This window comes from Anopheles maculipalpis, chromosome X (genome assembly GCF_943734695.1).
Source record: "Anopheles maculipalpis chromosome X, idAnoMacuDA_375_x, whole genome shotgun sequence".
NCBI classification, from domain to species: Eukaryota; Metazoa; Arthropoda; class Insecta; order Diptera; family Culicidae; genus Anopheles; species Anopheles maculipalpis.
Genome location: NC_064870.1, coordinates 19,345,887 through 19,373,548, shown reverse-complemented (window position 1 = coordinate 19,373,548; position 27,662 = coordinate 19,345,887). Strand labels below are relative to the sequence as shown.

The 27,662-nt window shown below is 43.7% G+C and overlaps 1 protein-coding gene across 1 annotated transcript; it reads left to right on the top strand.

Annotated features, from left to right (window-relative positions):
• Nucleotides 1–15,609: 15,609 nt before the first annotated feature.
• Nucleotides 15,610–18,603, top strand: LOC126564435 (uncharacterized). Its single transcript, XM_050221482.1, has 2 exons — nt 15,610–17,736; nt 18,538–18,603. Exons 1-2 carry the CDS (start codon nt 15,610–15,612, stop codon nt 18,601–18,603), a joined length of 2,193 nt encoding a protein of 730 aa, XP_050077439.1.
• The last annotated feature ends 9,059 nt before the right edge of the window (nt 18,604–27,662 follow it).

Here is a 27,662-nt window from a genome sequence, read left to right as displayed (position 1 = left end):
ATACGGAGAAACTGCCCATCCAAGTAGAGGAAAAGACTATTCTTGTCTACGGCGTCGTCCTTTCCCATATAATTAGTATAGAAAAAAAATGTCAGTGTAGTCAGAGGCAGTTCTAACGCGCCGTTCTAACGCCAAGCTTGTGAAGGGCATAGAACTCAGAAAGGTCCTCCTCAGCATTCTCGGTCAGCAGCTTCATTGTGATTGGGTCTATCAACTTCTACTCCGCTTAGGAGCTCCGAGCCAAATCCGGCTCTGCTAGTTCTTCCAGATTAAGATTTTCGTTTCGAAGAAGGAATAATGCATCAATGTTTCCTACCATTTTGCACCAAATTTCAAACACCAACTACGAGTCATATTTTGTGTTGACGTTGCCAAATTGTATGTAAAGTGATTGCTTTTATCCGAAAAACCATGTCGTTTCTGGTTCGGTAGTTTATTTGATTGATTTTCAGTAAAACTATAAAGCCGGTACGGTACAAGAAGCGTAAACTTGAGTTTGAAACCCAAAATTTGATAAAAAAAAAACTGAAAAAAAGTTTACGCTTCGCTTACCACGTGTTGGCTACTTAGCCAACATAAACTTTTCGGATAGGGAAGTTAACGAATATGCACAAAGAAAGGTTTTTTGTGGTTTTTAAGCAAGGCTGAAAATTCGTCCGCTTACCGTATGGTTTGTTTCTTAAGTGCGTGAGCAAACGAGTACGGCAGCTTACGCATTTATTACTTAATACTTTTATCCCTCTCTCACACGACCTCTCGCTCTCTTTCGGCACGAAGTCGGACACGTCCACACTAACACCGCTTTTATTGCAGCTTCCCGTAACTGCAATAAACGCTTGTTATTAGAATACTCCCCCCCAATACTCCCGCGTTTGGGAAGGATCTTGAAACTGAACGTATCTGTTTGCTGGTTCCACCACATCCCGAGCACTTTTTTCACGCAGGTCACAAGATCCGAATGGAAGTGTCGTTGCAGTACCAGGTTTCCCGAAAACTTTTCTGTGACCTTATTCGAGTTGGAGAGCCAGTTGTGGAGCTGAAAACCGCCTTGACTGTGGATGTACTGTATCTCTGTAGCTAGTTGTACGGCATCATCTTCGCATTCAGTACTAACTAGAAGGTCATCCACATAATGTTGTTCCTTTACGCACCTGACGGCCTGAGGGAGCTTTTCGATGAATCGATCAGCGTTGACGTTCTTTACGTATTGTGCGCTAGCTGGTGAACAAGTTGCGCCGAACATCATTCTGGTCATCACGAACTCTTCTGGCTCTTGTTCAGCGTCGCCCCATCTCCAAAGGAAGCGCTGACTATGTTCATCCTCCTTGCGTATCACCACCTGATGGTACATTTCTCTAATATCAGCAGCGCCAGCGAAACGGTATTCTCGAAAACGATAAAGCACTGATGGTAAAGGTGTCAGCAGATCAGGTCCAGATAGTAAGCTCGTGTTTAAAGATGTTCCCTTCACCGCGGCAGCTGCATCCCACACCAGGCGCACCTTCCCGGGTTTATTTGGGTTGATAACGGGGAATATTGGCAGATACCACTTCCCTTTTTTCAAGAAGTCTTCCAGTTTCTGATTGATCACCGCGGCAAGATTCTTATCTCTCCTCGATAGCTTTTCCAGGCACTCCGTTCTGCGCAAAGCCATGCGTCGGCTGTCTGGTAAGCTTACGTTGTCTGATCGCCACAGCAGCCCGGCTTCGAATCGGCCATCGACGAACTTCGTATTCGCATCCAATAAGGCGTAGGCTCGTTCATGATCTTTGGACAAAACGGGATTGGCGCGACATGTCTCGTGCTTTTCCGAAGAAAATATTTCACGTAACACTGCATCGATATCTTCATCGGATTTAGTGCATGTACATAAATGAACACCGCGCGATTCTGTGTCCTTTTGGCTCGTAAGCTGGTCATGAGGGCCGCAAACGACCCAGCCGAGACGAGTTTTGGTAGCAATTGGTTCCCCGGCAGCTCCTTCGATTGTTTTCAGTGGTCTTGTCAGGAAGAAGTTGTTGACGCCAATCAGAATCTGCGGCGCTACCTCGTGATAGCTGCGAGCGTTGGACTTTTGTAAGTGGTCGTACTTTTCTGCTAGCTCTGGTAACGGCAGTAATTGCGTGGGAAGCGCTAACTTGGAGATGGTATGCACTTTTGGCATCGTGTACCTTTTTCCATCCTTGTCGTAGCCAGAGATGCAAACGGCAACTTTATGCGAGCGGGTCTCTTCTCTTGTTTGGTTTCCCGTCCAGCTCAGGCAGATGGGACTAAGGGTACCTTTCAGGTTTAGCTCGTCCAACAACGCGTGGTCCATCAGCGTAACGGAAGAACCATCGTCGAGAAGCGCAAAGGTGTTTACATTCTTGCCGTTGCCGTAGAGTGTTACTGGAACGTATTTTAGCAAGGACTTTTCCGCAGTGCAGTTGTAAGCGAAAGTTGTCATAGAGTCGCGGGCGATAGTCTCCCCGTGCAGCAATTCATGGTGGAACATGGAACATCCGTTCTTGTTACATTGTGATGCGATGTGGCATCGTCCAGGATGCTTCCAGAGACACCTTCTACATAAGCGATACCGTCGTACGTAGCCCCATCTTTCATTTGTAGAAGACGAAAGCAACTTATCACACTCGGGCCCGCTTCGACACTCTTCCTTCTGGCATATGAGACATGAAACGTCATCGCGCGTAGGTGGTCTGTTTGTTCGAGGCTCCGTATGGGTGTTGACGTATTTTGTATCGCTCCTTTTTGTAGATTGCTGTGGTGGCGGTGTGACGGATACGGCTGCATTAGTTATTGTTCTCATCCACGTGCCATATTCCTGTAACGAAGAGGAAATTAGTTTCGACTCTTTATGAATACCCCACATTAGTTTAAGGCACGGTGGAAGGCGACCGACGAGCTCCTTCATAAGTAACGAATTATGGTTCTGCTCCTCCATCCGGCGTGCTTTGATAGTAGCGCACAGTTCTTCCACCGATACACCGTAGTCGATCAAGGTCTGCATTTTTTCCAGTCTCGGAGGAGGAGCTGAACGGATTTGCTGCATAACTCCATCAATTAGCACTTCAGAGCGTCCAAAATACCTCTCCAGAGTGCTCATTACTTCCTGTGTGGTGGGAAGAAGAATATTTGTATTCTCAGTCGCCATGTGGTGGGAAGAAGAGATTCACTGTCGCCATGTGGTGGAGAAGAAACTCGGACTTATAATCGCGACGAGAACAGAACAACATGATTGCTAACTGTGCGGACCAATATCTTTCTTTCATCTGACTGTCCAAGCAGTCTGAAGATTCTAGATGAGAATCTTCCTTACAGGAAAGTTGGAGACATCGAGGCCTTACCTTTGGTAGGGGGACTCTCAATGCTCATCGGCGGAGCAAGTCGGCCAGGCGACTTTGGATGTTCAGAAGGAATATCCCTTACTGGCATGTTGGAGGTTTGAGGCCTTACCTTGGGTAGGGGGACACTCAAACCTCTAGAAAGAATTGAACGCAAGGTTGTATAACAAGCTAAAGCTTGTTGTACCTTCTCTCTGCCTGTCTGTGTGGTGTCTGTGTGTCGAAGGCTTCCAAGATCGCTTTATTTATACCCAATTCTTACAATAGTTTTTGCTCGTTTTTGTAACCAATATTGTTTCTTAGTGGTTGTTCTTATTGCTATTGCATTTAGTACAAAAATATTAACGTAAGCATAAAATGTGTCACGGTGCGATTGATTGCTGCACTTGCAAGAAATGTGTCGGATATCATTCGTCGTTGGATCTATATGCTTGCTATGCATGAAGTTACTTGTTTGTGTTTTGTTGTTTGTGTTGCTGACCACTGTCTAGACTCGCTGGTTGTTTTGAACTGATATCATATTGCATTGCGTCACTCGCTAGCCGGGTGCGCTGGTAAGTGTTTGAATGTTCATGTTAAGGCGTGCGCGTGGTCAAAATAGCTGAATGTACATTTCTTACGTTCTTTGGTGAATTGGTGAATTTCCGCTCCCCCTAGAATGCTACGTAAGGCTTGTTGTATGCGAAATAATGTATACTCTAGTGAGATGTTTAGCAGATATGCTACACCTGCACGTTTTCCGCCTCCTGCAATCGTCTCTGCACCATTTTTAATACACCGCAATGCGTTTTCGTCGTCCGTGTAGCCGCACATACGTGTAGTCGTGTCAAAACGGCTCTCAAAATTACTCCATTCGTACGGATTTCCTGAAAAGGTAGGAAGCTTTCCAGTGACCACGTTCCTGGCGGCTAACTGGCTACGGGTCAGTTCGGGGGGTGGAAGGAGCGACACCGCCAATCTTCTGCAATGGTTTCAACCGACACATTCGCACACTCGAAGTGAAACCATAATTCGCATCCGTCGCACTGCGCCATATCGTCGTGCGGCGCTCCGCCGCATTCCCCGCACTTATCCTCCTCGGGACAAGGGTTCACGCTGGACGGCTTCATATCGTGCGACAGATGAGCTTGCGATTCACTTGCACTTATTTTTCGATGGTAAAACTTATGCGGTGAAACACGGATTCGTTGTCCTTCTCCTAATCAGCTGTCGTTTTAGTGTGAGGTCGATGAGCCCGGCTTCAGCAGCGAACACGCGGGTTGTTGTATCGATCACTTTGCAATGGCTGATTTTTTCGTCCCGAATCTCAGTTTTAATGCGATATTAAAACCGGCCACGACACGATACGAATTTTTAGAATGTTGGCTACTTAGCTACTACTTAGCTAAGTTTGTAGCTCTCAGAGCAGCAAAAATGAAAAGAGGAGAATACAGGAAAAATTAGCAAGGGGGTGTCAACCGGGATCAAAAAGTAGTGAATGATGTCTTAAAATCAAAATGTTGCGACGAAGACTCAAACATTTTGAAAGCAATAAGGAGAGCGACGGATGGCAACATACATTGGCGGACGGTTACGAAAGGAACGGGAAGGAATATACAGTGGGATATTGCTTAACAAAGTAAGAGCATTGGTGTAATCAAGGAGAAGTGTGGCAACAAATGATGGTTGGGAGATGGAACGGTGATCTTCAAGAAATGCAAGGCCAAGCAGTCGGTATCTGTCCTCGTAACAGGACAGGACAGAGGATCGTTCACCAATGGCTTTCCGGAAGGGAAATCTAGTGAAGGACTTCTGCATCCGCTCTATTCGATCAATGTGGATAAAATGTGAAATGTGAAATGTGAAAAAATAAAAAATTGAAAGCAAACTTATTACAGTTAACCTATAAAACATCTAATGTACTTGCCTACAAATTGTAACTCTTTATAGGAAAGGAAACGAAATCTTTTACTTGAAAGATTTACTGCACACATCATATCGTATGAATAGTTGAATTACTCTTTTCATTTGCACTGCCCGTGCAATAGTCAATACTAGTGTTAAAGGTAAAAAATAGTACTTTTGGTATTTAAGGTATTTAAGCTAAGAACTAAATTAACACGTCAAACGCCCAGCCGATCGTTCTTGAATTTCCGCTCATGCCACGTAGGTGCAAATTACAACTCATTCAATTCGCATTCGTACAACCTATCCTATCGTTCGCCACCACTGACATGACGGTTAGCATGCAATTAAATTGAAAAAACCGTCGTTTATTTAACAGATTGAATTTAAAGCGTTGCTCTAGTCGATAAAGCATTATCGAGCGTTATACGCCGGCAGCTATGCAACCCGCATCACACATTTTATATGGCTGCCTGATGGCCTAATCTGCATTTCTACATAGTCTTGTAGGCCTTTAGCCATCGTTTGCATTTTAAACGGGTCGAGCATCAATCCACTTTCAAAACGTCGTGTTGAAGCGCGCAGACCTTTGAATGTGTGCGTGATACAGTTTATCTGCGCTGCTTGTAAACAAAGTTGACAATTTAGGACTTAGAATTTTTTCAGCTCGATGGTGGTGGTGCGGCGCGTAAACAAAACTTGCTCGTTTTTTAACGTTATTAAAGCCCTGTGTTAGTTTTATATGATTGAGAAATACAAGTGGCAGTGAAATTATATACCAGGTAAGTTATATTTCGTGAATACGAGCTACAATATCGTTGTTATCAAACGGTGCGGTGCGGCGTTTGCCAAAGAGCAAAGGATGCAACAACAACAACTTTTAAATCTATTTATTGTATCGCTATTGTTTCGCACCTTCGAATTCATCCATCAGTGCATCAAAGCAGTCATTGTTTAACAGTGATTGTTAAAATGCATGATACAACAGTGGTGCTGGCAGTGTTTGCGGAAACTCTGGCATTGATCATTGATTATTCCAAGCCAATCGACAGTGCTGCTTACAACGGTACCGGAAGTGCGGTAACAAATAATTTGTTTATTTGTTGCAAATAAATTTGAACACCAATTTGATTTAAGCATTTAACGTAAGTGATCGAGGATACTATTAATGGCAAGGATGACCAATGGACAACTACTACACACCCGCAGATGCTTAGACCGACAGCGGTACTCGTCGGAGCACATACGGTCCGATTTGATACAGCGACGAGCTACTGCTACACAAACAACGGACAAATGTGAAAGTCAGATCAATCGTTCCTGAACGATCGACGCAGCTGTTGCTTATACGCAGGCAAAACGATCGGATGAATGCGGTATTTATCTGCAGTTGCCTTTGGGTAGGATCATCGTTCTTGTAGTGTCGTAGCAGTATCGTCATCTGTATTATAATATTTCATTTTTATTCATCTGTATCTGTATCTTTTAAGATCTTCTTTTGATGCCTTACAAATCTACACATTGCATTGTAGCTGTCTTTGAACGAGCGATATCATTTGTTCGCAAATGCTCACAAAGGCAGCAAAGGAGAAATGCTGTACATCCAGCAGGTTTTATATTTTATACTGGAGCCTATGCTGATGTTCAACAAGGACACTCACCAAGGCAGGAACACCATTCCAACACGATCGGCTGGACACCGTTCCTAGCAATGCACAGCTGCAATGATTCACCCGAACATTTTCACTATTCTGGAAGCAATCCTATTGGATGATGGATGACGGTGAAGAACAATAGCTTCGAATGGTGCCGCACACTTAGTCAGATCACCGTTACCAACAGACAGAGCGATTTTTTATTCTTAATGAATTTGTATTTTGTTTTTAGATGGCTGTCAGATTTTCTGATGCCTTGCTGAGGTATATACAAGAAACCGTCCACTTCCATTCCTACATAGCATTCGCAAACGGCGCATGATTAGGCTGAAGATGTTGTGTTGAGTGTACGGAGTCGATTGCACAAAGAACGGTGCTTCATATTCGGCCGTATCACCGTTTGAAGTTGCACCAAAAGACTATAACGATGCCGCAACGGCTAAACAATTCGTGACGCACGGATAAGCTGATGAGATCGATACGGTTGATGTTTTGCTGCCTGCTGGAAAGGATCACCGTTCTGAACGTACAACGTGATCGTCGAAGCTACGGCAGACGATATAGAGATGGCAGCTGATCATGTAATTGACCCTAATCAGTTGAAGTAGTTTCATAACTGATTTTGTATTATTCTACATGTTTTACTTACTTACCTTCATTTAGATTTTCTTTTTAGATGAGACCTGCACTTCTTTAGATTCCTTCCAAATCAACTCATCGCAGCTTATGTCACATACGCCACATTACAGTCACTCTTAAAAAGCTGAGAGTGTTGGCATAGCTTTTAAACGTTGAGCTACATCATAACGATTCCTTTTACGATTCATAACGGCGTCAGGGTAAATGCAAACATTTTACCCTTTGGGTAAAATGTTGGTAGATGCGTCACGAAAAATCGAAACGGTTGAATTACAAATCGAAATTATTTCAACTAAAGAAAAAGGAATTGCGTTATTAGGGCGAGATGGTTCAGATGTGTTATTTCCGGAATGGGGGAAAATGTTTGAGTTAAATCGAATTGAAGAAAGTAATTAGAACGATGAAAAGAGAGTTAAAGTACTTAGAAATATTACAGAAACGTTTGAAGATTTCGAAGCAAATATGATGTTACAACCAAACTACACTCCAATATTTCATAAGGCATATGCGGTAACGTACGCACTTGTGGCTAAGTGAGAAGAAAACACAGAGAAATTAGCGAAAGATGAAACATTGATACCAAGCAGCTGATCGGCTCGTGCAAGTCCGATAGTAGTGGAAGAATAGAGCGATTTTTTTATTTATAGAGGCTTTGAGTCTTAGAGACTATTCGCCTATAAAAAGCTAGATTCGCCTCTCAAAAACAGAAAAGAGCGATGGTTCGGTACGTATTTTTATTGATGGTAATGCAACAATAAACCGATATCTTTCGGTCGAACAATATTCATTTCCTAAAATAGACGGTATATTGACTATGATTGTAAACTGGAAGATATTTTATAAGACAGATCTTAGTTCTTCTTGGCTTAACTACCTCTAAGATCACGCCGGCCATCGAAATGGCTGACTAGATTGCCGATAATATCGCGTAGTTGGATAGTCAGTCCTCGCTATGACCATTTTCGGTCAGCAGCTTCAATGTGATAGAGCCTATCTACTTCTACTCCGCTTAGGAGATCCGAGCTAAATCCGGCTCTGCGAGTTCTTCCAGATTAAGATTTTCGTTTCTAAGAAGGATTAATGCATCAATGTTTCGTACCATTTTGCACCAAATTTTCGCTAACAACTTTCAAACACCAACTACGAGATATATTTTGTGTTGACGTTTCCAAATTGTATGTAAAGTAATTGATTTAATCCAAAAAACCATTTCGTTTCTGATTCAATAGTTTATTTTATTGATTTTATGATTATCAGTAAAACTATAAAGCCGGTTGGGGTTGCCCGGTGGTATAGGCGACAGCGGCGCCGGACTTTAAACGGCAAGACCGGGGTTCAAATCCACTCCGGACCGTCCCCCCGTAGTGAGGACTGACTCACCAACTACGTGGTATCGGCAGTCTAGAAAGCCATTTCGATGGCCGGCATCGAAATGCCGGCTATCTTAAAATCAAAATGATGCTACGAAGATTCGAACATTTTGAAAGCAATAAGGAGTGCGACGGTTGGCAACTTAAATTGGCGGACGGTTACGAAAGGAACAGGAAGGAATATACAGTGGGATATTGCTTAACGAAGTAGGAGCATTAGTGTAATCAAGAAGAAGTATGGCAACAAATGATGGTTGGGAGATGGAACGGTGATCTTCAAGAAATGTAAGGCCAAGCAGTCGGTATCTGTCCTCGTAACAGGACAGGACAGAGGATCGTTCACCAATGGCTTTCCGGAAGGCAAATCTAGTCACGGGCCACACGTTTCAGAACACCAAGAGTTTTCCTTGATTTGCTGACTATGAAGTCAATGTTGGTAGAAAAGGTGAGACCCGTGTCGACGCGTGTCAGCGAAACATTTTTCATCAAAAACCTGGTCCACAGAATAAGAATATGAAGGGTTACGGTTACGAGTAAATGAAATAACATTACATTTAATAGGACAAAGGTAGAGACTGATTAGATTACACCACATACAAAAATGATCAAGGATGGATTGAAAAATAAACACAGTCAAAAGAAGAGGATACAGCATAGAAGATATTGAGGTCGTCAAACAAATAACAGTGGACTTAAGACACTTCCTTGTGGTACACCTGCACCGGGAGGAAAGGGATAAAAAAAGAAACTTTTGAGACTCGATAACTGCTATTACACAGGAAACAACAGAATCATGGAAGTAAGGAGGTATGGATGTCAAAAGAGAGGCAGATTTGAAAACCGTATAAACAACATCAACTTGAGAGATCGTATCTATTTAAGACGAAAAGAAGGATGTAAAACACATTACATCCATTTCATTGATTATACGGTATTGTACCGTCCTAATTAATTATAAATAAAAAAATACCTCCATTTAATACTTAAAAAAACAGAAAGCAAACTTTTTACAGTTTGCAGGAACAGTTTTAAAGTACAAGTTTTACAGTACATTTTATAAAACACATAATGTACTTGCCTACGAATTGTATTTCTTTATAAAAAAAAGGAACCGAATATTTTTTACTTGAAAGTTTCACTTCACACATCACATATCGTATGAATAGTTGAATTACTCTTTTCATTTGCACTGCTCGTGCAATTGCCATTATTCGTGTTGAAGGTACAAAAATTGTTCTTTTGGTATTTAAAGTATTTAAGGCAAGAACTAGATTGACACGTCAAACGCCCAGCCGATCGTTCTTGAATTTCCGCTCATGCAACGTAGATGCAAATTACAACTCATTCAATTCGCATTCGTACAAACATTGTGCGAAAACAGTAAAAGAGGCGAAATAATTAAGTTATTTTTTAACTCTTAGATTACGGCTTTTTGGCATATTTATATGTAATAAATTGATTTATATAACTATGAAAAGATATGTGCAAATAAATTAAATATAAAAAATAACATGTATCAATTAATTTAAACATGTACTAGCAAACACCGGCAGCGAACGTCACGAAAACAAAAAATTCTATCGTTAGCCATATGACATGACGGTTAACATGAAATTAATTTGAAAAAAACCGGCATTTATTTAAAAGATTGAATTTAAAGGATTGCTTTAGAAAATAAAGCGTTATACGCCAGCAACTATGCAATCGGCATCACACATTTAATATGGCCTGACATGGATTTTTATATAGACTTGTAGGCCTTTATTATTCTTTAGCCCTCTTTAGCCCAAATTTTTCACAACTATAGATAGCATCAAGTTTCCATGTCCGAAAAAGAGCCGACGGCTTTCTCGATAAACAATGGCAAATACGAATTCGTACGCATGTCATTTGGTCTTAAAAATGCACCTTAAATTTTTCAACGCGTGATGGACGATACATAACGAGAACACTTTGGAAAAATCTGTCATGTGTATATTGACGACATTATTCTTTTTTTTACTAACACTAAGTGCAGCCAATTTCAAAATTTTACCGGATAAATATAAATTTCTAAAACATTCTGTACAATTCCTTGGATTTATTGTATCGAAAGATGGACTCAATCCAAACAAAAAAAGAAAAGGCTGAGAAAAGGGCGATTAAAAAATTCCCTGAACCAACCAATCTCAAACAGCTAAAATCATTCTTAGGCCTCTCAGGTTATCACTGACGGTTTATTAAGAATCATACACAATTAGCAAAACCCATGACGAGATTGTTAAGAGGGCAGAATGGCCATCGCCAAATCCCTAAAAATCAAATTTATCTATTCAATTTGATCTAGATGCAAAGACTGCATTCGAAACATTAAAAAAATACATATTATCATCTCAAGATATATTGGCATCTCAAGATATAATGGCTTTTCCAGATTTTCAGAAGTCATTCTTGTTAACAACAGACGCATCGGATAAAGCAATCGGCGCAGTACTGTCACAACAGTTCCACGACGACGGATAGGACGATCTGTCCTATAACTTTTAACTATCGAACTCTTTCCAAAACCGAAGAGAATTATGCTACAAACGAGAAGGAAATGCTAGCCATTGTGTGGGCTCTCCAGTCTCTAAGAAATTTTATGTACGGAGCAAGTCTAGTAATATTAATAGACCATCTACCCCTAACATACGCAATGTCCCCAAAAAGACGCAAAAATAAAACGATGGAAAGCTTTCATAGAAAAACATAATTACGAGTTACGCAACAAACCTGGAAAAACTAAAGTTGTAGCAGATGCGCTATCAAGAATCCAAATTAACTCAAGTGCAATTAGAAGATTTAACAGACGAAAAAATATTATTATCCAAATATCCAAAAAGTCATTCAACCAATCATGAGGGGAATAGCAATACGGCTTGGCCGTCCTTTATGAATAAAAAAAATCGTGAGGCTAGCCAATCTTGACATTTTACAGACTCATATAAAAGCTCTCGAAGGAGCTATATTAGCAGCAAAACATGGCATATCCCATAACGAATTGCTTTCGCTTGAAGATATCAACGCTACATCGAAGTTTCGGAAGAATAATAGTATCCCCAGCTCAACAGCACTGCACAAGCTACTGCACAAGTAACTACGAATGCAACGCATCTTATCTTTATACTCAGGTTTCCACAATTCTCTCATCAATCCTATGAATGCAGCTACATTGATTCCATTATAAACCGTGATAGAAGAATACTTGTTGTAAACAAGCGGTGTTTACACCGACCGCTGCTGTCATTGTCGGAATTTAATTCGTATTTACGAAGTTGTCGGAAGAAAGCTCGCGGTCGGGATAACTGAGTTCCGCGGTGAGTGAAGGGCCAGGACGAGAAATAGGTTTATAAAAGGGCTGAACAACGCGTGAGCGGCATTAGTACCGCTAGAAAACCAGAAAATAAATCAAACTAATTTTTTGGTTCGCTCCACTAAATAGCGTTCCTAACTAATTCAAGACTTTTTTAACTGTGTTTTCTACATTCCAAAAAATTAGTCTGTTGGAAATTCCAAAAAATTAGTTTGTTGGAAATTCCAAAAAATTAGTTTATTTAAAATTCCAAAAAATTAGTCTGTTGGAACTTCTAAAATTCCAAAAAATTAGTCTGTTGGAAATTTTAAAATTTCAACAAGTTTGCGATAGTTTGCAAGAATATTTGCTTCGCAAAGCTAATTTTAGTGCGCGTTTACTTCGAAAGTCGAAAGTAAATTATCCATCGAGGATAATCGCGATCGCGAAACGAACGGTAGTGTATCCTGTAGACAGTGCGCGCGTATTAAGAGTGATTCGCGAGATGGAACACGGCGATCATACGGTGCGAGAAGGGCAGCAGACGAGCCAGCGAGAGGATTGTGAATTTCCCTCGCAGGAACAGACGGCTGAACGCGAAAGCGTAGTCGCGACGAATGCGACGCCATCCTGTTCGGCTCAATCGCCCGTGGCCGTACGAGGATCGTCCCAGAGCGAAGGGATTTTGAGCCACCGGGGCGAGCAGACGATGCAGACTCCGTGGGGATACTTTCCGGTGAGGCACAGGAATGCCATCGCGCTGGACGCGACACCAGAAGCAGCCCGGCCGTCCCTTTATCACACGCACGCACAAAATGGCCACACGCAACCGGAGGGTTTGGGACGCGTCACCGATGGCGCATCAAACTCGGCGATGGCGACCGCGCACCGGTCAACAACCCCTGAAGGGTTCATTAACCCTAACCGGGAACATCGGAAGAAGCAGCTCGAACTCGAGCGTTTAAGGATCGAGCTGCAACAACGAAAACTTGAACTCCGCGAGCGCGAGTTGGAGTTTTCAAAAAAGGAGTGTGATATTGCGCGCGAATCGCAATGCGAGTTGGAAAAGACGAGTGCTTGGCTACTGCGTCGAGAAAATGGTGGTTCCCTTGATGCTGCTGGAAGGCGTGTTGGTATCAACACGGAACACTTCCGATATGAGGACAACCCTACCGTGGCCAGCAGCAAATATGCACCTACTCACCTCCCGACGTGGCCAGCGAACGACACCGAAACGTGACGCGGAATTTCGAGAGTGGCAAAGCGCGATGGAGGATCTCATGTCGCGAGATCCTCGTCGCACAGATGTAATAACGCACCAACACGGACACGATTTTGGACACAGCACTTTGGCACAACCGCACGCAACCGATAACGACACTTCAGTACCCGCACACGGACACGATTTCGGACACAGCACCCCAACATACACACACGAAAACCGATACGGACATGCCCAGCCCCACGGACTCGATCACGGTTATTACACGTTTATACCGCCCCGCGGACTTGGAGAGGCGAACAGCACTTTTGCCCTACCGCGCACGAGCGCGCCAGCAACGTACCCGCACAATGCTTTCACCGATAGGCATGCGGGAACATTCGGAAGCTTGGGATCGACTTTCCTAAGTCAATCACAAATCGCAGCGCGGAAAGCCAGTGGACGAGAGTTGCCGACGTTTTCGGGTTCCGCGGAACAATGGCCGCTCTTCATCTCCAGCTACGAGCACTCAACAGCCATATGCGGGTACTCTGACTACGAGAACCTGCTGAGGCTACAGAAGGCGTTGAAGGGAGCTGCGCTGGAAGCGGTCAGCTCGTTGTTGTTGTTACCTTCCGGGCTAAAGGAAGCAATAGAAGTGCTCAAGCTACGGTTTGGAAGGCCGGAGGTGATTGTCGAAAATTTGATGGAGAAAGTGAGACGTATGCCAGCACCACGAGCGGATCGGCTGGAAACTCTGGTGGAGTTCGGATTCGCGGTGAGGAACCTGTGTGCGACCATCCGAGCATCTGGGCTACCGGAATATACCTGCAACGTTATCCTGCTGAAGGAGTTGATCGTGAAGCTGCCGTCGGCCACGTGCATCGAATGGGCGAGGCACCAACAGCAGCTGCCCTCCGTTACGTTGTCGGACTTCGGAAGGTGGATCGGCGAATTGGCTGCAGCACTCAGCAGGGTAGTTCCGGTGAAGAGCGAACGTTTCGACCGCAGCGGATCTGGCGACTCGGATCGTCGGAGCAGTGCGAAGCCGGTACGACTAGATCAGCGCCAGCCCACCACCGCACGTTTGCACATGCACGCCGCCACCACGAGCGGTAAGTACTCACCAACAAATGTTACTAAATGTTCAGCCTGCCAGGGGGATTGTGCCGCACTGGATACGTGCCAACGATTCCAATCGATGACCGTCGCTGAAAGGAAGGAACACGTAAGGGATAAGAAGCTGTGCCGAAAATGCCTTAAGTATCACAAGGGGTGGTGTCACCTTAAAACAGTTTGCGGATCCAATGGGTGCGAGGCATTGCACCACAGGTTGCTACATGGTGCTTTGAGTACGACCACCACCACAGAGAAGCATTGTCTCACGCATTCCGGCTCGAACGATCGCACTTTGTTCCGTTACGTACCGGTAACGATGTATGGGAAGGATGGCAGGACTGTTCGGACGTACGCCTTTCTCGACGAAGGTTCGTCATCAACCTTCATCGATCATAGCTTGATGAATGAATTAGGGTTGATCGGAACGTCACGGCCGCTGTGTCTCAAGTGGACCGGAGATACTACCAGAGAAGAAAAGGCTTCTGTCCAGCTGGCGGTGCGAATTTCAGGTGCCTACGAAGGGGCTCCAGTGCATGAGCTGACGAAGGTACACACGGTCAGCAATCTAGCCTTGCCCACGCAGACGATCGATTGCAAACAACTTGAAACTGCGTATCCACATCTTAAGGGTTTGCCGTTAACCTCCTACGTCGATGCTGTACCTCGTGTTCTAATTGGTGTAGACAATTGTCGTTTGGGAAAGCCGCTAAAATGTACAGAAGGACGCGTTAATGAACCAATCGCATCGAAAACTAGACTGGGCTGAATGATATACGGACCGTGTCCTATTGCAACCGCTAGTGTAACAGGAGGACACGGAAGTTTTCACATCTGCAGCTGCGAAGGTAACGTCGATGGTGTACTCACAAGCGAGGTCAAGGCGTTCTTCTCGTTGGATTCACTGGGCATCACTAAGCCATCACACCTACTCAAATCCAAGGACGACGAACGCGCATTGGCGATACTTAACCGAGAGACCAAATTGCGAGGCGACCGATTTGAAACGGGCTTACTCTGGAAATATGATGACATCCGTTTGCCATGTAACAAAGCTGCAGCGTTGAAAAGGTACGAGCTCCTAAAAAGAAAAATGAGTAAAGATCCGGAGTTAGCTGCGGCGGTTAATCAGAAGATGAGAGACTACATCCAGAAGGGCTACATTCGACGTTTGTCAGCGAGTGAAGCGGAGGACAAACGACCGAACGACTGGTTTCTACCTATTTTCCCGGTTACCAACCCAAATAAACCGGGAAAAATTCGCATGGTTTTTGATGCGGCGGCAAAGTTCCGAGAGTTTCGTGTCGCTGTCGTGGGGGACATTCGTGAAATGTTCCATCAGGTGTTGATGCGAAGGGAAGACCAGCGGAGCCAGATGATCCTTTGGGATGGAAACGATCAACACGGCGATTCGGCCGTGTACGTGGTAACCGTGATGACGTTTGGCGCTGCTTGTTCGCCGAGCAGCGCACAGTTCGTGAAGAATCTCAACGCAGAGCGATTCGAGAAAGAGTTCCCGTGTGCGGCAAAATGCATCAAAGACGAGCACTACGTGGACGATATGCTCGTGAGTGTGGAAACGGAGGTTGAGCAATGGCGTTGGATCCCAACGAAATGGAACGTAGCCGATGACGGGACGAAGTGGACGAAAACACCGGATCTATCGCCTACTAGTCGCTGGTTCAACGGTCCGAGGTTCTTATGGGGCCCTGAATCACTCTGGCCCGCCGCCGAAGCACCATCTACAGACACCCCTGAAGAACTACGTCCCAACGTGTTGCATCATACGGTGCAGGAGCCTCTCATTAATTTTCATCGTTTCTCGAAATGGAGAAGGCTTCTGCGGGCAGTTGCGTATGTGGTGAGATTTGTCACTAATGTCCGTCGAGCCATCAGGAAAGATGTCATTTTAGGTGAACCGCTGACACAAGAAGAGCTGGCACGGGCCGAGAAGATCATCATCACCCAAATACAGGCGGACGTGTATGCGTGTGAAATACGCTCTTTGAAGAAGGATCCCTCTCAGTTGCAGCCGTGGAAGAGCAGGGTGGAGAAGAGCAGTCCTCTCTACAAATTGTCGCCGGTACTAGACGAACACGGAATAGTGAGGATGCGAGGGCGCCTGGCTGGGACGTTGTCGGTCAGCGAAACACTGCAGCAACCTATCATCCTCCCTCGGAAGCATCGTGGAACAGAGTTGCTAATACTCAGCTACCACGAACGATACAAGCACTGTAACCACCGCACGGTTGTTAGTGAGCTGCGAGCTCGGTTTTATATACCACGGGTCCTGTGTGAGTACAACCGTGTACGTAAGTCCTGCCAGCGATGCAAAATAGATGGAGCCACTCCGGAGCCTCCCTCGATGGGAAACGTTCCATTCCAACGAGTTGCGGTCGGGCAACGAGCTTTCTCATTCACAGGCGTGGACTATTTTGGACCCCTGCTGGTTGCCGTAGGAAGACGAGTAGAAAAAATATGGGGAGTCATATTCACCTGCCTGACGTCCAGAGCTATCCATTTGGAGATGGCTCATTCTCTCACAACGGCGTCCTGCATTATGGCGATTCGGCGCTTCATCGCTAGGCGCGGAAAACCGTTAGAGATGATCAGCGATAGGGGAACCAATTTCGTCGGGTCGGCTCGGGAGCTGGAGGAAGCCTTGCAGGCCGTCGACGTTGACGCGATGATGGACGAATTCGTTGGGCCCGAGATGAAATGGAGCTTTAATCCGCCAGCTGCACCACATTTCGGCGGATGCTGGGAGAGACTGGTCCGGTCTGTAAAGAAAGTGCTGAGTCAATTTGAGCTGCCACGAAAGCCGACGGACGAGGTGCTGATGTCGACGCTGACGGAAATCGAGTTCATCATCAACTCGAGACCACTTACCTACGTGCCATTGGACGACGAGATGGACACACCGATCACACCAAACCATCTACTACTCGGAAGCTCCAACGGGTGCAAGCAGCCCGCCGTATGTGACGACAGTAGTACCGCCGTTAAATCAGCATGGAGAGCCGCCCAACACAACGCAGACGTATTCTGGAGGAGATGGGTATCGGAATATCTCCCTACGCTGACCCGCCGATCGAAGTGGTTTGAGTCGGTGCGGCCGATTCAGGTGGGAGACATAGTAGTTATAGTTGACAATTGTTTGCCGCGGAACAGTTGGCCGAAGGGACGCGTAATCGATGTAGTTAGGGCCCAGGACGGTCAAGTAAGGCAGGCAAGTGTCCAAACCGCCAGTGGGATTTATAAACGACCTGCGACAAAGATTGCGTTATTAGATGTACAGCAAGGAAACTTACCTGCGTGAGCTAGGAGTAGTAAACAAAGTGCGGCGCATGGTAAAGTGACAGCAAACAGCAGCAGGAAGTAGAGTGAGACAGATGCAGGACGAAAATCTAGTTGTCTCACTGCGGGAGGCAATGTTGTAAACAAGCGGTGTTTACACCGACCGCTGCTGTCATTGTCGGAATTTAATTCGTATTTACGAAGTTGTCGGAAGAAAGCTTCGCGGTCGGGATAACTGAGTTCCGCGGTGAGTGAAGGGCCAGGACGAGAAATAGGTTTATAAAAGGGCTGAACAACGCGTGAGCGGCATTAGTACCGCTAGAAAACCAGAAAATAAATCAAACTAATTTTTTGGTTCGCTCCACTAAATAGCGTTCCTAACTAATTCAAGACTTTTTTAACTGTGTTTTCTACAATACTGTTAAAGACCAATCATTTTATTCGGAATCAAACGCATACCTGCGAAATAGTCAAACCCTGTGTAGAACAAAGTTTTACTCATGTGGAAGCGAAATACTGAGAGAACCTTCGCTCTGTGTATTATTAAAGTAGTAAAGTTCAAGGAGATGGATTCAAGGAGATTGATTCAAGCAGATTGATTAAACGCATAAATGAAGGAAATATACTGATCAATGATTCCACAGCCGAAATGTCATCCAACGGCAGTGAACATCTAACATCGAATCCTAAATGGTTCCTACCTGATACAATTCTAACAATGCAGCCTGTACCGTACCAACAATCTACTAACAAAATAATGTTCCTGGAAGAAAAACCGTACGGTGTTTAAAATAATGGAGAGGACACGAAGAATTCCTTCTCTCTCATTCCCTAAATTTGTTCGCCTAATTTTCACCGTTCAGCAATAGGGCCTGGCCGTCCTTTATGAAAGATTTTTTTTTTTTACCGTGCACTTTGGCCAGCACGCCATCCACGGCCGCTTCATCCTGCGTGCTGGCAGAGGGGGGATTGTCCTCAAATCAATCCGATCTCATGGTGCAGCTCTTTGTGAGCTCCGGTGACAATACATCCACCTTGTTGTACGATTGTTCAATCAGTCGCTTCCTGTTCACAGTACAGCTTCCTCGACCGGTTGTTGGGCTTGCTTCGACAACTTAGCATCACTGGTACGTTGTTTCGTCACGTCAAGCGTAAGCACATTGGTGAGGTTCGAACTAATGGTTGGTGATTGTTTGGTACGCTTTTGCCTTGAACTTGAATGTGTACGATTGCGTAGGATTCGCTTGGGGGTACGGCCCGCGATGAGATTCAGCCGGCACACCGGCTCGGCTAACGGTGAGACTAGAAAGCTGCTGTAACGAAAAACAGTCCAAACACAAAATCTATTTTTACCACAATTTTTACACAGGAAGGTTTGTGGTAGTTTTGTGCGTACCGAGTAGCTAACTGGACTGGAGTGGAATAAAATCTAGAGAATGATTTAAATGAACTCATCATAAAGAATTATCACCTTTTTTGGGGAACGAGTTGTTACAGCTGTTATGAGAGGCGTATCGAAGTTATGAGAGGTAATACCGACGAGACCACCTTAATTCCTCTTTCCGTATAAGTTAAGTCAATAAACGACTAGGTCATTAAAATCAAAGTTACATGGTTTTTGATCCATATAATGGAACTTTCGAATCACATGTTACATTAAATTGAGGGAAAATTGCGATTATAAGGTGGAATCTCTTCTGAGGGTTTCGTTCTCTTCTGTGCTTGTTTACATCAGCACACCTTAATAGCGATTAGAACGGAAGTAACACAAACATAATAGCAGAAGTTATTCTAATTACTGCTTGGTTTAACCATTTAACCATTTAACTGATTGCAAATTTTCGTTACATTTTTTACCAAGTTCCATAATGGGCTTGCAGTACTGAAATATTCATTTGAAATATTCCCCAAAGAGATAGAGTTGTTAAAAAAATCAAATTCCAATAGGGAGTGAGTAAGAATGAATTAACTCTTTAAGTTGCTATTCGCATCATTAGTTTGTGGTGGACGCTTAAACTTACCTCTGGTCAGGCGGTTTTCCTTCGTTCTTCTGCCGCTTGCGGTACTGCTTCACGCTTTCGAGCATTTTGTGTAGGTCCGCGTCCTCATCCGATGAGGATGCAAAATATCGCTGCCGTCCAGCGTGTTTTACTCGCGCTTTAAGGCACATTTGGTTTGTGGTAATTTGTCTGTCTTTTCGACCGTCTTATTCTTCCTCTTCTTAGCCCGACTCACCTTACTGGTGGTGGTCTTGGTTGAGGATTTGGCCGGCTTGATGACCGCCTTCTGGACTTTGACTTCCTGTTTCTTTTGTTCAGCTATTTCGCGGACCTTGAGCTTAGCTTGATAATTTAACTCTCGTATGTGGTTACCGAAATCAGCCTTGCTAACTCCCCGCATGAGGGTCCATTTAGCCATCGCTTTAGCGACATTTTTCTTTGTGCAGCCTGCTTCTGGAGACCCTTTCTACCGCATCTTCGATGAACTTCGGTGGCGATTTGGTCTCTGGCTCCTCCGACGCTGTGATGATTTCCTCTGGCTCGGGTTGATTTTCCTTTCGCTCTGGTTGACTTTCCTCTTGCTCTGCCAGCAACGATTGCGGTGGGGTAAAATCGATATCCATTCATTCATTTCCAGCTGGAATCAATCACTTCCAGCATCGGGAGGCTGGGAAGTCGGAGCAGTGGGTTCCGGATTTAAGTGTGCTGGCTCTGGAGCGGGATCATTCGCATCCGTCGGTTGCGCAACGTATGCTGTTGCTCCGATCGTTCCACCGTTTGCGATTTAAATTCAACCCGTTTCTCATGCTTATTTAAAGCAATATAGGTAATAGTTGTATTACTTTGTTCAACGTCAGCAAGTTGATGCTGCTGCCCGTTCCTTTCCATCGAGATGAAAATGGTGTGAAGTTGCGGCTGTCCATCCCTTCCCAGGTACATCAGCGCTGGTGTTCCGGTGGTGTTTTGTTCGTTCGCGTTGTTGGTATCTGGTTCCGGTGAGGGAGTATGCAGCATAACTGGCTGAATAAATATACTGAGGTCAAAACTTTGCTCATTCAAATTAATGGTGCTGCCCGTTGAGATTGGTTCCGTTGCTGGATCATACACGAAATTGACATCCGTGCCCGTGGCTGGCTTAACACCATCGCCAGCTTCGGTAGGTGGGGCCGCACTCTAAATGCAAAAATATTCCGGGATAAATTTTATCTTAGACCAGCTGGTTGCTTCGAACGGTATCGGCACTTCCTTGTGGAACAACTAAATTGTTCGGCGCACTGTGGAAAAAAAACGGGAGACGGAATTGTAAAGACAAGGTTGGTAGAACATTTCGGAGGCTATAGCTAGAGGAACCATTTTACACTTGTGTCGAGCAGCTCAGTATGTTCCCGCATCGTATCGTGCAGGCGACGGTAAGGAATGATCGACTGGGCCTGGGGTTTGATATTCGTTAGCCAGCACGGGACAGGTTTATTCGCCATTCGAGCAGATAGTCTGCAAATGGGAGCAAAAACTTGAATTTCATATATTCTGGCCAGACGGGGAAGCCGGAAAAACCCGGGGGCGCTACTACTTACTGTACACCATAATCGCTAGATGTTGAGCGAATGCTTCCTGGGCCGAATCCATTGTTGCTTTTTTCTCATTTACATCCGGCGAACAATTATCCGTATATTCCAGTTACCGGTCTGTTGAAACGAAATGCGTGCAAGCATTTAGAATAACGTAAAATACACACACACATACACACACACACACACACACACACACACACACACACACGCCGCTGTTCAGTTTCCTGCGGTTTGAAAAACGATGTTTCCAATGTTTTAGCAACACGATTGAAATGATTAGTGGTTAGTGTATGATTACACTGCACCAACACATAGCCACCGTTGAAGATATTGTTCGCTAAAGTGCTGTCTATTGAATATTGAAAGAATTATTTAAATTTATTTCTAGTGCATGTTCAACCGTTGAGCGCGCGCGCGGTGCAGTTTTATTCAGGTTAATGTCCTCTGGACAGTGCGCTTGTCGTTGCGCTTTGGTGCAGGCAGCCATTTTATATGCAAGCCGCCTTAGTTTTCTATGTTCCCAGTTTGTTCTCGTCCATCCGAGAACAAAAGCGGTTTCTTCAGGTTTCACCGTGCCAATGGTTAGAATTGATTTGGCGTTTTTTTTAAATTTAAAATCAACGGAATATTCTTCAAATAAGAAAATTAAACTGAATCAAACTTTGATTTGATTTGACTAACAAAACGAGAAAGAAACTTTTATTCGTTGCGGTTTTTCCGAAGCAAAGCATTGTCTTTTTCATAACGTAGCAGTCAAAAATGCGTTTGAAAAATTTCCACATTCTACCAGTTGAAATGCCAGGCAAGAACTCAAACCAGGAGGTAGCACTTGCCCCATTTTTCTGGATGAATAAAAAAAAACAAATTGATCCAAGCCAGAAAATCGGCGATAACTTCGTGGTGGGTGGTCCGATCCTAACGTTTCCACGAAAAATGGTGTTTCTACGATAACTTTCCTGATCTTGATCGATGGAGAACTCTTTTCCAACGTAGACGTTCCTATTGCCGGAAAACTATATCATTCCGCCCTCGGTCTCATAGTCAACGAAGTCGGACTGCAAGATAACCCATCAATTAAGCATCTTCAGAACATGACGCTACAACATCGAGAGATGTTACGCATCGCATTAGGCATCAGCCAAGTCAATAATTCCCTCATATGGAAGATGAATCTATTTGGACAACTATTATTTTGATATCAAGCGCAACACTTTTTTTTGTCTCTTCATCAGAATTAGAAGAAGAAAAATCCAGCTAAACATTTCGATGTCAGACGTGCAACGACGAGCCGACACCCATGCAGAAACCTTCGTCAGCAGACCCATATCGTTCCATGCTATCAACAGACTTTGAGGGCAAAGTCACTTAAGAGAGGAGGAGTTAGAACACAACGTTATCCAGACAAAGAACGCAAAACCATTTAGACGACATTAACAACTTGCAAATGCGCATTGACCAAGGGTAGACGAAAGACGGCACTGGCCACGTACAGACATACCAGAACCTGAAGCACCGTGAGAACTGCATCGCGCTCCGGACTGTGGCATATCTTCTAAACATCCCACTAGCGTATACATTATCTCGCATACAACAAGCGTTATTAAGCATTATACGTTGAGCAGAAATTCACCAATTTAACAAATAACCTACATTAGCTAAGAACGCAAGAAATGTACTTTCAGCTATTTTAACCAAGTGAACGCCTTAACATCAACATTCAAACACTGACCAGCGCACTCGGCTAACGAGTGACTTAATGGAATATGATATCAGTTCGAAACAACAAGCGAGTCTAGACAGTGGTCAGCAACACAAAACAAGTAACTTCATGCATGTATAGTCCATAGCGAGCAAATAGATCAAACGACAAATGATATCCGGCACAGCATCCGGCAGACTCAGCAATCAATCGCACTGCTCCGATCGATCAGTTCAATAATAGCGACACATTTCTTGCAAGTGCAGCAATCGAGCGCACCGCGACACATTTTGTGCGTACGTAAATATTTTTGTACAAAATACAATAACAATAATAAAAACCACTAAAAAACAATTTTTGGTTACAAAAAACGAGCAAAAGCTATTGTAAGAATTGGTTATAAATAAAGCGGTCTAGGAAACCTTCGACAGAGAGAGAGAGCAGCCTAGAGAGAATGTGCAACAAGCTAAACCTTGTGTTCAATTCTTTCTAGAGGTTTGAGTGTCCTCCTACCCAAGGTAAGTTCTCAAACCTCCAACATGCCTGTAAGGGATATTCCTTGTGAATATCCAACGCCGACTTGCTACGCCGCTTGGCCGACTTGCTACGCCGATGAGCATCGAGAGTCCTCTTAGCAAAGGTAAGGCTTCGATGTCTCCGACGTTCCAGTAAGGAAGATAGAAAACCCCAGTCAAATTGATCAAATGATAAAAAAATTAACCACTTGTGCTCACGATAAAGCTATACCAACTGTAATCCCTGGAAAATTTAACGTTATTCTTCGCAACCATATAATATCATTGATAAAATTGAAGAATAAAATTGGATAGAAAAAAAAATGGCACAGACACAGATTAGATTCCACATTCGGGTACGCATACTATCTGTTGAAGAAAAAAGAGTAGAACACCTAATATCCGAAGATCGGAATAAAGCATGGGATATTACACTTGAAAGCATTAAACCACAACAAAACAACAATAATCGGCTCTGGAAACTAATAAGATCAATAAGAAATCAACAAGTAAACATACCCAGTTTGAAAAAACAAAATACCATTCTACTCACAACTTCCGGAAAATGCGACGCTCTTAAAGATCACTTCGTAAATGCACACAATTTAACCCACAGCAGATTCAGTCCCATAGAACAGAAAATTATCAAGAATAACACAAAATATTTTGCACTTAGCCATGAAAATCAGTTACACCCATTTGAGTTCATCAAACCAAAAGAGCTGATGAAGCTGATAAAAAATTAAAAAAAACAAAAAATCAACTGGTTGTGATAAAGTTAATAACAATTGCATCAAAAGACCCCCGCGGAAGGCCATAACCTATCTAGTCCTAGTATTTAACACATGTCAAAAACGTGCTATTTCCCTTTTAAATGGTAAATTGCTAAAATAGTAGCCATCGCCAAGGGTGGCAAGGACCGCACTCAACCGGAAAGCTACCGACCTATTAGTCTTCTGAGTTGCCTAGGTAAACTTCTGGAAAGGCTTATTGCCTCCAGAATTCGATTAGATGTTGACAACAACTCCTGATTCCTAATTTCCAGTTTGGGTTTCTACCTTCTCTCAGTACCGCTCATCAGATTCACAGATTGAAAAACACTATTATCGATAATAGGTTCTTTAACAAATCTATAGGATTCGTGGTATTAGACAACGAAAAAGCTCTAATATATATATATATATATATATATATATATATATATATATATATATATATATATATATATATATATATATATATATATATATATATATATATATATATATATATATATATATATATATATATATATATATATGTATATATATATGTAAGGTAGAAGAACGGTTAAGACTACGTCGGGTTTCGGATTAGAGTAAATTGTCACACGTCCGATCACCTTGGCGTTATCGCGATCAATTTCCGTTTTATTGTCGAGTTCACGCTTTTATACGTTTCTCTCGCTCTCCGCTCTCCGCTCCGTTTCGTAATCCTTTGTACCGCGGTACGAGTACAGCGGTACCCCACTACCATAAGTTTACTCTTACATTCGGCCTTTCCTGATGCCTTGTTTACAGTCCCCTACAAGGCCCTACTTTTCTTCACTTTCTTCATCATCGGATGATTCCGTCTCATAGTTCGTCGCATACGCCCATAATTTCATATTATCCACACTGGTTGTGGTATTGGTTGGTCCTTCCCCCTCGGCCGCTTTCCTAACTTTATACCGACCATTTCTGTTGACCTGTGTAATTTCATACGGCCCTAAAAATTCGCTTGCTAATTTTTGCCGGCTATGAACTGCGTGCGCCTTATGGCTACCAAATCACCCACATTATACCCTGTTTCTGGTTTTCGTTTTTTATCATAATGCTTTTTATACTCTAGCTGAGCTTTCTTTATAGCCTCCTTGGCTTCCATTCTGATTTCCTGTCTTTCCTTTTCAAAACCTTCACACATTTCTTCTTCTATTATTTTGGTTAACTCATCCATATTACCGTTTCGCATTTCAACTCCAAACATTAACCTAAACGGTGTTTTCTTTGTTGACGAGTTAACATGCGCATTCACAGCACGTTGCACTTGCGCAACCCATTTAAACCATTTAGTTGGTTCTTTCGCAGAAAGTTTAGCAAGTGCTGTCAGGACTGTTCTGTTTACACGCTCTGCCTGTCCATTGCCGCGAGGTACGCCTGTAGTGCAAACTAGGTGCTCAGTTCCGTTAGCTTTCATATGTTCCGCAAAAAGTGATGAAGTGAAAGCTGTTCCCCTATCACTAACTAATCGCTCTGGATTACCAAATATAGTGGACCAACATTCTATCTTCTGAACCGTCTCTTCGGCGCTTGTTGTTCTTGTGGGATACAACCACACAAATTTCGAAAATGCATCCACTATGGTTAAAACATATTTGTACCTTTTACTAGTCGCATCCATTGGCCCAACATGATCTACGTGCAACGTCTGCAATGGTTTATCACCTTTCTCGATAGGGTGCAAATACCCTTCCTTGAGCCCTAACTTTTTGTTGTAAATAATGCATCGAACGCAGTTATCAATAATCCGTTTTGTTTTCTGCTCTATATGAGGTATCCAGTATTTCTGTTTAAGGTTGTGTATAGTTTTCTGTACACCAAAATGCCCGTTGTTATGCTCATTCACAATGAGTTCCCTCTCCATTACTTTGGGAATAACAATCAAATCAATACCGTCCACTGTTTGATACAATAGACCCCCTTTGAGCTTATATGATCCATATGGTTGATTAGCAAGTATTTCGCATATTGCCTTTATCATCTCATCTTTTCTCTGTCCCTCACGTATTCGTGCCGTTACTTCGCCTCCTATGATCATTACACGCAGCGGATAGCGACTTAAACAGTCTACGTGTTTGAGCCTGGATCCAGCTCTATGTTCCGTATCAAAAGTGAAGTCTTGTAAATAAACTATCCACGGTAACACCTCACGAGGAACTTCTGGTTTCTGTAACGTTTGCTTAAACGCACTACAATCCGTAACTAATTTAAAATGAACGCCTAGCAAGTAGTGACGAAATTTCTTGACCGCAAGGTACACCGCCTTAGCTTCCAAAACGTAACTGTGTTTTCGTGTCTCTGCGTCTGTCGTTTTCTTGCTCCAGAAAAATACCGGGTGGAGCTTACCTTCGTGAAGTTGAAGCAGAACCGCACCATATCCTTCCTTCGATGCATCGGTATGGAGCTCCGTTTCTGCTTCCCTCTCGTAGAGCCTCAACACCGGTTCACTTGCTAGCATCTGCTTCAGTTGCTCGAACGCGTACAACTCTTGTTTTTCCATTTTAAACTCCGCATCATTACGCAGCAGATTGGTGAGTGGACGAGCAATCTGTGCGTAGTTCTTTACAAACTTTCGAAAGAAACCTGTGAGTCCAAGGAAAGCTTGTACTGCTTTTACGTTTTTAGGCACACTAAACTTCGTAACAGCGTTGATTTTCTCAGAGCTCGGCGAAATCGTCCCGTTTTCTATATAATGCCCTAAAAACTGTACTGAGGACTGCATGAACTTACACTTTTTCCAATTTACCATGAGCCCATGTGCAGCTGCCATTTCTAGCACTCTCTTAGTTTTGCGCAAACACTCTTCCTCTGTCTTCGCGAACACTATCAAATCATCCATGTAGGTTTCCACCACATTTTCATTTATCAGGTTCCGAAACACAAAGTTCACAAAACGCATGAACACTGCCGGAGAATTACATAGTCCGAATGGTACTCGATTAAATTCGTACAGACCTGATTTGGTTACAAACGCTGTGTATTTTTTACTCGATTCCTCGATCTGAACATGGAAAAACCCATTTTTGAGGTCCATTACTGAAAACCACTTCGCACCTTGGAGTTTTTGCAAAACGTCGTCGATTATTGGAATTGGGAATCCGTCCTTAAGGATCATGCTGTTCAACTTCCTATAGTCTATACACACACGGTTGCTGCCATCTTTCTTCTTCACCACGACCACACGGCTGGCAAAGTCCGAAGTTGAAGATCGCACTATTCCTTTCGCTAACCATTCCTCCACCTGTTCTTCAACTGCCATTTCTTCTG